Source organism: Notamacropus eugenii, chromosome 6, assembly GCF_028372415.1.
Source record: "Notamacropus eugenii isolate mMacEug1 chromosome 6, mMacEug1.pri_v2, whole genome shotgun sequence".
In the NCBI taxonomy this organism is placed as follows: domain Eukaryota; kingdom Metazoa; phylum Chordata; class Mammalia; order Diprotodontia; family Macropodidae; genus Notamacropus; species Notamacropus eugenii.
The window spans coordinates 138,823,799-138,835,721 of record NC_092877.1 but is presented as its reverse complement, the minus strand read 5'-3'; the positions used below and the strand labels follow the sequence as shown (position 1 = coordinate 138,835,721).

Genomic DNA, 11,923 nt, shown 5'->3' with positions numbered 1-11,923 from the left:
TAAGTTTCAGAGGACTCACAGGACTCAGCCATAGTCACACAGCTACTAAGCGTCAGAGATGGGATGAGAACCAAGGGCTTCCTGACTCCAGGTGGATCATTCTATCCATCAGAACACAGTGTGTATGAATGGATGTATAGTCTGCACCCAAGAATTTTTTTTGAGAGAACTCATAACTAAATAGTTATCATTTAAAAAAGAACTAAAGTAAGATACAAACTTATGAATTGAGTTTAAGTGTTTAATGTTAAGAGGTAGCACAATGTAGAGAAAAGGCATTGATTAGACTTAGAGTCAGGAAGACCAAGGATCAAATCCTGCCCTCTATTCACTTAGGATCATAAATCTAGAATCAAGGGGACCTTCGGAGGCTACCATCCAACCCTCTCCACTCTCTCTTCCTCCTGCTGCTTATTTTATAGCTGAGGAAACTGAGGTCCTTGGGCAGGTTAAGTGACTTGCCTAAAGTCTGACAAGTTATGTGAGAGGCAGAATTTGAATTCAGCTCCTCTCATTTCAGAACATCTCCATATCTGTGTGAGTATGAGCAAGTCCTCTGACCCCATTTGTGCCCAAAGATCCTCACCTGTAAAATAAGGGGATTAGATTCAAAGAAGTACTCTCAGCTCTAAATTGATGATCCTAGGAAGTGTGAAAGTCCCTTATATAAAACTTTATTTGCACATATGTAAGTATGTTTATATATATATACATATATGTAAACATATATATGTATGTATATATATATATATATATAGTGTGTGTGTGTGTATGTGTGTGTGTGTGTGTGTGTGTGAAGACAGGATGATACAGAAGACTTGATGAAGTTGAAAGCTCTGGTTTCGAATCTCTCCTCTTGCACTTACTCTCTGTGTAATAGCCACCCTGGGCAAGCGACTTCATGGAATACCAAGGTTGCCTCAGAACTGAAAGCATCAGTAGACCAAGATATGAGCAGAAGCCGGGTCTTCCTGTTGTCAAGGCTGGCTCTCTTACAACCTGGCCCTTCACAGTTGTGCATAAATTCAACACACGCACAATCAAAGTTTTACCAGTGAGATCATTGTTACTTCTCCCTAGTCCTATTTTCCCCTGTGCTCACCTACTACCATCTGGCGCTGAGCACATCCTATTCCTTCTTTCAAGCCATGATGATACCACTGAGTACACTTTGGAAATAAGGCTCGTTACTCAAGAGTGACAGATATAATATCAAATCTATCTCACTGGACCCAATTCTCTAAAATATACACTAAAGATGGTTATAAACCCAGGGAGGTGAGCCAGTCACAGGTAGGAGGATATTCTGGAGAGGGGAGAGAAAGAAAACATTGTGTGTGTGTGTGTGTGTATGTACAAGGCATAAAGGTGAGATCCATTCATATCCCATTAAAATAACAATCACATCCCCAAGAACATATGTTCTACACATTCTGCAGTGACTTATTTTTCTGTCAACTATTAAAAATTGTAGAATAGAAATAAATCAAAATATTTTCTTTAACACAACATGAACATTGTGAATAGTTTGTAACCTGAGTTATGTGCTCTATGCATTGAAAAAACCAAGGATAAACAACACTATAATCCATAATTTTCTTCATAGCATCCTAGATTTTGAGCTGAAAGGCACCTCAGAGACCATCTACTTCAACACTCTCAAAACAGATGTCCAGAGAGGCTGAGTTAGAAGAGTCCAGATTTCAGTCCTTATCCTCTGACTCCAAAGCCTGTGCTCCTTCTCCTGTGTATGGACCACACTGTCTTTTTCACTGATTTTGGTTTGTCCTTTACCTTTCAGCTGAAGTCCTTAGCTTGTGAAAACAGCGTCATACTCTCCCCTCCTATATCTCTGGTATTGCCCCAACCGTTTACCAACTTAAACGCCCTGAGCTATTTACAGATCTTCATTGATGAGTGTAGCAAAACCATCTTGACACATGTGTCATAGTGGGGCAGTGTTGGGGATGGAAGTTAATAATAATGATAATAATAGCTAACATTACATAACACCTACTATGTGCCTGGCACCATGCTAAGTGCCAAATATTCTCACAATAACTCTGGGAGGTGGGTGCTATTATTATACCCACTTCATAGCTGGAGAAACAGGTTATACTACATGTAGGACAATTTTATGAATACTTTATTGTCATCAATAGATGGCAAAAAGAAAAAAAAACCTACAGGATGTCTCCTGTGTTATGTTTCAACAATCCTGACGTAGTCTTCAATTTTGAAAAAAGAAACATTTTATATATGGATTATGTAGACTTAAAATGTAGTTTTTCATCTCATAGAATCATGGATTCAGAGAAGGATCAGATCTTTGAAAGTGTTCAAATTTGGCCTTTTCCTAGGCCTATGACTCTCAACAAACCATTTAACTTCTATCTGCCTCAGTTTCCTAATTTATAAAATGTGGATAATAATAGTATCAACCTCCCAGGGTTGTTGTAGGGATGAAATGAAATTATATTTGCAAACCTCAAAGCTCTATATGAATGCTAGACAATATCATCTTATCTAACAACCTCCTTTTACAACTGAGGAAACTGGTCACACAGGTACTAAGTATTAGAGGCAGGATTTGAGTTCATGTCCTCTCTCTCCAAATTCAGCACTCTTTCCACCGTACTTTGTTGTTGTCTTATTTCGCTTTATTTTATTGGAGGCATTCAAGGTTGAAGGACTTGTCCAGGGACACACAACTAGTAAGTTCTTGAGGCCAAATTTGAACTCAAGTCCTCTTGATTCCCGGGCTGCTGTGCTATCTACCACACCACCTAGCTGCCCCTGTCTCATCTCCTTCTAAAAATCTTGTTCAGATACATCTGTTCTTTAAATGTGAGGCTTAATTCAGGGTAAAAAGGCCTTGGTTGCCCGTGCCATGTCACTTAGGGTACAAGATAAAACTAATAGTAGGACATTGTAGAGTTTCAATAATAAATTAAAAACAAAAAGACAAAAGAGGTCACGAGATGCTTGGTTCTTTTTCTGACTTTGTTCTGTGATGTGAATTAATTCCATAGTCCTGAGCATTATCTTGATAGAAAGATGAATTCTTGTGGCTCTTGGAGATGAGTCCCTGTGTCAGGAGTTCATACAGAAAGTTTTCACTGACAGAAGCAAGGATGGGGCACCAAGTGGCATCAGGATGTGCCAATAAAGGACTGGACTATGTGTATGAAGCTCTGTAAAAATTCTCTGACATTTTTTTCCTCCAACTCTTCACATTCTTTGCATCCTGATTCTGCGATGTTCTGCTAAAGGAGACAAAAACATGACTATAACAAGGTGAGATTCCATCCCCTTTCCTGGTAGTAATATCCTATCCACTGAGCATTATGCCAGGAATCTGAGATGCCCATGAGCCTCCTGGGCAGAGCTTCCAGAGCATGTAAGAAGGGACTATGGGGGTTTGTTTTTCCTTTGATATTGATAAAGGTTGTAGCAGCACCACAACCAAAAAAAGTTACATCTGCACGAGTTAACCCCATGAAACTATCATTCTCAAACAAAAAGTTTTGCATTAATTGAAAAATTTGAAATTATTTTTGTAGCAACTTGGCTATATGTGATTAAATACAGTTTCAGCCTTAAGAACTGTAAACTTATCTTCAGTGCTGATTCAAAAGCAAATTTGAAAACAATAAAAAGGTACTGTTTAGAAAGTTGAGATACCAAATAAAAAACAATACAGTCTATACCTCCCAAAAGCTACTAATTTGATGGAAAGCATTAGAAATAGAATTTAACTGTCTAGAGCTCTTTGATTATCCATAGGACAAGAGCCTTTCCCTGATCTGTCTCCTAACCTCTCTTTGTTAGAGCGTTCCTCCTCTTTAAATTTCTGTTTTAACTCTTATGATACTTTATATTTATCTGTGTGCATGTTCTCTATTGCCCCAGTTAGAAAGTAAGGTCCTCCAAGGCAGGCCCTGTTTATTTTTTGTCTTTGTCAATACAGAGCAAGATACTTGGTGATTGTTAAAGTCAGGTTAAAGTTCCTTTCAGTTTCAGTTTCCTTTTGAAGTTGTTGAACTGAATGACATCTGAAGTCAAGTCTAGTTCTATAACTCCATGCATTATTCTAGGTAAAGGTTCCCAAAGTGGCTGATACTGCCCCCTGAAGGGTGCTGGAACAATGGGGGGAGGGCTGCAGCGGTAGCATTGGGTGCAATTGGAGGGAAATAAATAAAAATAAGGGGGGTGTTGGAAGTCCAAGGAAAGAAGACAAGGAAATTTTGAAAACTTGCTCATACATGTTTCATCTGTTATATAACAGAATTAAAGTTTGTGGTGATTAAGTAATTACATTATTTTCAAATAAATATCACAAAATGTAATTTATAACCCATCAGTGGTCAAGTCTACTGACAGGTCTTAACAAGCACGTATTAGACGAGTGTGTCATTGTCGGGAAGACCAGCATGCATCAGCAGAAATATGTGCATGCAGTGACTTGCTTACAATATGATCACATGACACAATATTGTATCAAAATTTCAATGCAGGAAAGAATCCACAAATTTATAATAAATTATTAAATTTATTACTATATTCCATTATATTATATAATAATTATATTATTATATTTAATAAATAACATTATTTATTATTAATAATAATAACACAAATTTAAAAAACAGAATTAAAATTTTCCAGGGGGGCATTGAGTAATTATTTTGAAAAGGGGGCACTAGGTCAAATAAGTTTGGGGGCCTCTGTTCTAGAACAAAGTAGAAATAGTAAGTTTATAAATTATCCTAGTATGTAAATTCCTTGAGATCAGGAGCTATATCTCATTCTGTATATCTGTAGCACAAGGTCTGGCACATACTAGTGCTTAATAAAAGTGTGTTTGATTGAATGGCCCAATTTGAGGTTCCCCCTATTTTTTTCCCTTCAAATTGAATGAAGCTCATCTAAAAACTGAATGCAGCCAATAAATCTGTGTTCAAATGGCGTCTGGAAAGTCTCCACTCAATCTGTCTTAAACACAATGAATATAATCTAGGAAGTGTGTGTAAAGTAGAATAGATTCCATTAAATCAGATTAGAGTTAGTGATGTATTCTCACTGCAGCCCATCTCCTTGAGCTCCTTGCTTTTTCTGGGAAAGCTCCAGATCACTTGACTGTCTATTTGCTTGGATCAGGTTCCCTCTCAAGCAATCTAATGAAAAGGTTTTCAGAAGTTCTTTAGCCCCTGCTTCTTTGCACAGGTACAGATGCGGAACACGGTGTATGACATCAGACTTTTTTCACTGTGTCTTTGATTTTGCTTTGATTTTTTATCTCTTTTTAAAAATTATTTTTATAAAGCGTTGCTCTCTGAGAGCGACAAAAGAGCAGAAACAAAGGGAAAAATGCAGGTGATATAAAACCAAAATATATCAATAAATATCTACTAAAAATAAACCCAGACAAAAACCAAATTTATATCATATTTGAATTTTACCAACAGAGTGAAAGCTTACCCTGCCTGATGATAACGTGGCATTGGCAATGATGATAATGTTTTCTATCGTCTGACTGAGCCTGGTGTTATCGTATTCGTAGGCAATCACACGAAGTTCCAGAAGGAAGCATCTCATCATGGTGATTTTGCAATTTGGCTACAAGCAGAATCGCGAAAGAGCTGCCTTTACAAGAATTCATTGTTCTTTTCTTTACTATATAATTTCATATTTTAAAATTTGGGACCAAAACCTCATTCTCTCCAAACATTTCCCAAGAAAATGGTATGCTCTGAGACGTTAGTGAAATCTAGGAAGCAGCTAGCTTAGAAAACAAAAGATAGAAAACAAAGATAGAAAACAAATGATAGAAAACAAAAGAAAAATGTGCATTCAGAAACATTCCTAGTCCAGGCCTGCCATGTGGTGGTACGTGGGAAACATTCTGCACTAGCAGACCTGGATTCTAGTTCTCCCACTGGCTCTTCCTTTACCCAGTCCCTCAAGAGAAACTGAGGATCTAAAGCTGGAAGAAGTTATATAGTCAAAACTCCTTTCATACTCATGGAATCTCATAGTCATTCCTTCTGATAATATGGATCTCAATGGGAATCCCTTTCTACATCCCCACGAGGAGGAAGGGAGGAGCAAGGCTTCTACATGAAGTCTTCCATAAGGAACTCCTTACCTCTGAGGCTCATTCATTTTGGACTACTCGAATTAATAGGAAATAGTCCTGTTCAGTCAGAGGTTCTGGGTTTGAATCCCAGTTGTATAATTCACTACCTGTCTTGACCTTAGGCAAGTCACTAAATCTATAGTTATATGAAATCTGCCCATGCAACTTCCTAGGCTCAATGATTTAAATCTAGAAGGGACCTTGGAGGTCATCTAGTCTATTTGCCCCACTGCTTTACAGATGAAGCGATTTGCCTCTGGAGTTGAACCAAGCGTCTCTTTCCCCACAAGGCAAAATGGAGAGTACCTCCTATCCACCCCTCAGAGGTATTATTGGAAGGATCACATGAGTGCTGTCTTAGAAGTGCCTTGAAAAGGTATGAAACATTTACATAAATAGATTTTTTTTTTTTTACTACTAATCCTTAGAAAGTAGTTTTGCTTTCGGAAGGGGAAAGACTCCTAGGACCAGACAGAAAATGCTGGAAGCCAAAGTGCCTGTTCAGTGGTCTGACTCATTCAAGGAAGAAGGTCTAAAAAATCAAAATCTGCTTCAACTAAGACCTTGAGACTTGCAAGCCTACTAAAAATCAATGTCTCAGCTTGTTGATGGTTAATTATTCACATAGTTGCATGGAGAAAGTATAAAAGTACAAGGAAAGCCATACTCAGGGCACGGAAGATGACTGAGGCTACCTAAATAGTGCTCTAGTTGTCTGGGATACTAGAGATCACTTTCCAAATAATGAGAAGCTTTCTCTCAATTTTTTGCAAGAGGCTCTGAATTGGTAACTACATAAAAACAATGCCATGGTCCTGCTGTTGGCAAAGACTGACATAGCCAAAAAGATTCTGATTAGGATACTATTGACGGAAAGCCCAATCATAAATTAACCCAAAAATGTCTTCTAGGCAGTAAAGGCAAAGGGAACAGAGACTTTGTTTTTATACCCAGAAACATGGGAGAAATTGGATGTGCCTCAGGTTAATTTTGGTGCAATTAAGCAAGATCAAAATGTTTCTTTTAGGCTTTTGAGAAAAGTACTCAGTTTTATAGATTTGTTGCTTGCTTTATGTAACTGGTAATAGGCAGAATTTTTGTTTTATTTGTAAGAGAAGGAGAGACCATCTCATTAATGCATGCATTTGCTTAATTTACAGAAAACAGGAAAGTTGATGTGGGTACGTAATGAAGGCCTGGCTGGGTCCGCCATGGCATTCTGAGGAGGGTGTCATACAACTGGTAATATAATTTGCTGGACCTTAATATGTTTTCTAACAATGACTTCTATTTTTCCTTTTATTACAAAGAAAAAGGTCCAGAAAAGGTGAAGGATAGTCTTATTATGATTTGATATGTTTTTTTTCTTCTTCTTATGGCCTGCCCAGTTTCATTCTGAGAAAGGCAACACCATATAATAAATATAGGGCCATGTTTGGAGTCCGAAAGACTTGTGTTCACATTCTACTTCTTACATTAATTATCTGTGTGACCAAGTGAAAGTCCTATTACCCTCTCTGTCTGTTTCCTGGTTTGCAAAAGGAGAGGGTTGGACTAGCTGACATATAAGATCCTATCCATCTATGAAGCTATGATCCTATGAATCTGAAACTGAGTTCAGGTATCTACCTAAGACACTTTGATTTGTACTGATAATTTATACAATCCGGTTCCTTGACACACTGATGTACTGTTTGTTTGGAGCTGGGGGATTGTTTGTTCTTTTCATCCTGTCGCATCCTATGAATAGGAGTTCATGGAGATCTTTTAATAATATTTTTAATTTAAAGATTTACTGACTACAGAAGAACACACTGAAAAGTGAAATGTGAGTTCTACAGCTTCAGCTAAATACATTATAAGTCCTGTAAGATCTCACTTCTTTTCTGGCTTCTCACACTTGTGGGTCTGATTCTTTAAGTCTGTTTCTTCTCATTCGGTTCAGGAAAGTGGATTTGGCATGAACTGACCCTAGAGACAGATCTAGGAAAATCTAGGCCAGCATATGTCACAGAGAAGAAGGTGGGTCTACAGGGGCTGTAATCACATACACCCAAGGGGACATTCAAGAGCCATACAAAAACAAGTTTGTGTCAACTTTGTTTTTAAGCCAGATCTGGGGTGATAGTTTTCTGGATGTGGGTGAGGGGAAACGTTGGGGACTGTAGTAGAGAATCAGGAGACCCAAGTTCTAGCCTGTTTGTAATATTAAATCATTATACTTAATCTCACTAGGCCTTGAAAAATGAGGGGTTTGAATTGTATGACTGTGTGATCTCTATCATAGAATCAGAGAATATCAGGGTGGCAAGGAGATTGGGGGGAAGGGACTTGGGCGTACTCAGAAGTCATCTAGCCGTTGATTGTCAACCTTCAATAATGGGGAACTCATTCATTGTCCCTCATTAATTATCCACCATCAGACATTTCTAATTGGTAAGAAGTTTTACCTTCTATGGAAGTCAAATATGCTTATCTGCATTTTCGCTCATTATATCCAGTTCTGTTCTCTGGGGTCAAGCAGAGCAAAGTTAGCCCCTTTCTTCCCCGTGACAGCTTTTAAATTCCTGAAGGCGGCTATCATGCCCTCCCCTCTCCCCCAAATCTTCTCTAGGATAAGAACATGCCAGTTCTTTCATATGACCCACACAGGGTTTGGTCTTGTCCAGTGCAAATTTTCTGTGATTCTAAGAAAATTCCCTCCTCCGGCCTCCAGCAATTAAACAACACAGTAATTATGGCAAAAAGAAAGTAGCAAATTTTACTCACGTGGGCATTACTTTCAGTATACAGAGTGGTATCAATATCCAAGGACTAAAAGGAAAGAAAATTATATACATGAAAAGTTGGAGGATGAAAACAGCTAAAAAGTTTGAAATTAAACATAAGGATTTTTTTTAAAAAGAAAGGAAAAGTATTTATTTACCAGTCAGCTGGAAGCTGTTTAATGGAGCCCATACATCCCCATGTTTGGGCTGCATACCAGCTTTATCTATCTACTACCCAGACAAGAGGACTCCTAGTGACTCTCCAATGTTATACAGGTGAAGTTGGTTAACCCAGGGAGATGATGGGAAAATGAAAACTTACTTGGATGAGGAACTGAAGGTACTCCAAATCACTTATGACATCTTGCCAGTTAGAAGCTTCAGTTTTAGGCAGATGAGCACTGATGCAGCTGAAATAAAACCAAATTATGAGGTCTTTCTGCACCAGCATGATTCTGGTATTAGTTAGCTACTAACAGGAAGAAAACATGGAATTAGAAGATCAGAGGCTTAAATAAAATCACATAGGTACTAATGAAGTCACAAGTATGAATATTAAAATCAAAAGCATTGATAAGACTTCTTACTCAATGAAAAGTTAAAATTCATTTTTGTTGTTTTCATAGGGCAATTAGATGCCACAGTGGATAGAGTACCAGGCCTGGAGTCAATATGACTCCTCTTTCTGAGTTCAAATTTGGTTTCAGATAATTTCCACCTGTGTGACCTTGGATAAGTCACTTATTAACCCTGTTTGCCTCAGTTTCCTCATCTGTAAAATGAGCTGGAAAAGGAAATGGAAAACTGCTCCATTATATTTGTCAAGAAAATCCCAAATGGGCTCATGAAGAGTCATAGGACTGAAACAAGTGAACAGCAAACATTCATTTTCATAGCATTGCCAAGTAAGTCTTCTTAAAAATAATTTTCTCTTTTAAGTAAGTTAAACATACTCCCTTAAATCATGAGCTCACTACTCAATCTGATTGACACATCCATCTTTTACAGATAACACCAATGCTGGTCTACCAGAAATTTAAAAATCACCTATTCAGATTTAGTCATGCCTGGGTTAAATACAGAGACAGTGACCAAATAATGAACTCATTCCCCTTAAAATGTAGAAAAGTAATTCATATTCCAAAGTGGAAAGACCTATGTATTTTGAATGTGAGTCACCTGTGTGACCTTAGCCAAAGTCACTTTTTCACTGGATCTCAGCTGCTTCATCTGTAAAATAAGTGGGTTGGTGAAATGACCTCTAAGGTGCCTTTTAGCTGTAAATCTAAGATAAAAGAGGCAGGAGTAACAGCTGATTTTAGGGAATTTTCTATAGATGAGTCTAGCCCAACCCTGTTCTGCCTTGCCAGAAAGAATGAGAGATGGCAGCTCATCTCTTTTGTTTCCTCTCTAAATCTGACTCCATTACCCTTCTGATGATGTTTGTTACAGGGTAAAATGGGCTGTCAGATTTTTCAGGTTAGGGAATGTGCCACCCTAGGAGAAGCCTCGTGGCAGAAAACAAATGAGAAATACTTTTGGAAACAACGAAAGGAAGGGAGAAAAAGAAAACAAGAAGGAAAAGAAAAAAAACCTAGAGGGGAAAAAAACCCACAATCAGAGAAAAATGAGTATGTAGCAGAGAAGAATATAAGTAGACTTTCTTTTGTTTCTTTTGTGCTCTCATTGATATAGGGAATTCCCAGTGAGGAAGCTCCTTCTGTCAATGGGGATCATCAACTCCTCTGCAACTTTGAGTCTTCAGGGAGTTGCCTGGAAGTTTAGGTGACTTGCCCAGCGTCATACAGCAAGTAAGTGTCAGAGACAGGACTTGAACCCAGAGCTTTCTGGCTGGCTCACTATTCACTACACCTTGCTACACTTCCATTCTGCCTCATCTCCATTTCCCCAAAACAAACCAGGAGATGGATTCCTTAAGAGTAGGTATGCTAGAGGCTAGGCAAGAAGAAATAGAAAGGGGTCCAATTTATTTCAGGATAGATACAATCATGAGAAGTAACATGGTGTAGAGCCGAGATGTCAAACAAATAGAACGGGACTCCTTTGGACTACATATTGATCTAGAAAACCACATGTTAAATGTCATTATTGGTGTATATTTTTATGTATTTTGTTCAACATTTCACAGTCATGTTTTAATCTTGTTGGGACCCACTTGGGAATTTTTCTAGCTACATGAGGTCTGCCACCAGCCTGAATTTGAGACCTCTGGCATAGTGGATACAAATCCACTTTAGGAAGATTTGGATTGAAGGCCTGATGCTGTTGCCCTCGGCAGCTTTGTAAGATTATAAATTGCAGACAGGTTTCAGATGTGCACTGATAGAGGGTGTTTCCCCCATGGGTGTTCTTCATGGCGATGAAATTGCAAGTCTAGATTCATCACCACAGACACATCACTCTATTCATCCCAGATTAGTCAGAGGAAGAAAATAAATGAGTGGCTATGTGCCTGACCCTTAAACCATAGTTTTGTACCAAAGCACCCAGTTTGAGCAAGCCGAATGAAGCAGAGCCAACCATTTCTACACATAGTCATGATCACAGAGTGTGTTACCTGAGGATGAAGAAATGTGTTCCAGCTTCAGTCAAAAAACTGAAAAAATGGCTATTTAAAATGAGGCACAGGTAGCACTGAATATGTGTGCTTCTTAAGTTGGATTTCTGAAAAACATAATTAGACAAAGGTTATTTGAGCAGTGTTCATTCTTTGAAAGGTGACATGCTATGGCTAATAATATTCCATTTTATTTCTGTATACAAATTAGCTGTTTTTCATAGTTCATTACAGTTCATTCACTTTATTGGCACTGATAGGAAGAATTTATTAAATTCCTACTATGTGTCAAACACTTTATGATTATCATCTCATTTGATCCTCACACTAACCCTTTTTATAGTTGAAGGAACTGAGGCAGACAAATGACTTGCCCAGGATCACACAGCTAGTAAGTACCTGAGGCTATATTTAAACTCAAGTCTTCCAGATTGCAGT

At 38.1% G+C, this 11,923-nt stretch overlaps 1 protein-coding gene across 8 annotated transcripts in view; it reads right to left on the bottom strand.

Annotated features, from left to right (window-relative positions):
• Nucleotides 1–227: 227 nt before the first annotated feature.
• IL15 (interleukin 15) overlaps nucleotides 228–11,923 on the bottom strand; it is a 172,925-nt gene continuing 161,229 nt past the window's right edge. For 6 of the 8 annotated variants that reach the window (XM_072621118.1, XM_072621120.1, XM_072621119.1 and 3 more), the window contains 5 exons: nucleotides 11,486–11,592; nucleotides 9,230–9,317; nucleotides 8,909–8,953; nucleotides 5,482–5,619; nucleotides 228–3,266 (listed from right to left, as the gene is read on the bottom strand). In XM_072621118.1, coding sequence (XP_072477219.1) covers nucleotides 3,153–3,266; nucleotides 5,482–5,619; nucleotides 8,909–8,953; nucleotides 9,230–9,317; nucleotides 11,486–11,592 — 492 coding nt within the window. In that variant the 3' untranslated portion in view covers nucleotides 228–3,152. The remainder of the gene's footprint in view (nucleotides 3,267–5,481; nucleotides 5,620–8,908; nucleotides 8,954–9,229; nucleotides 9,318–11,485; nucleotides 11,593–11,923) is intronic. The other 2 variants (XM_072621123.1, XM_072621122.1) reach the window with 1 other exon arrangement.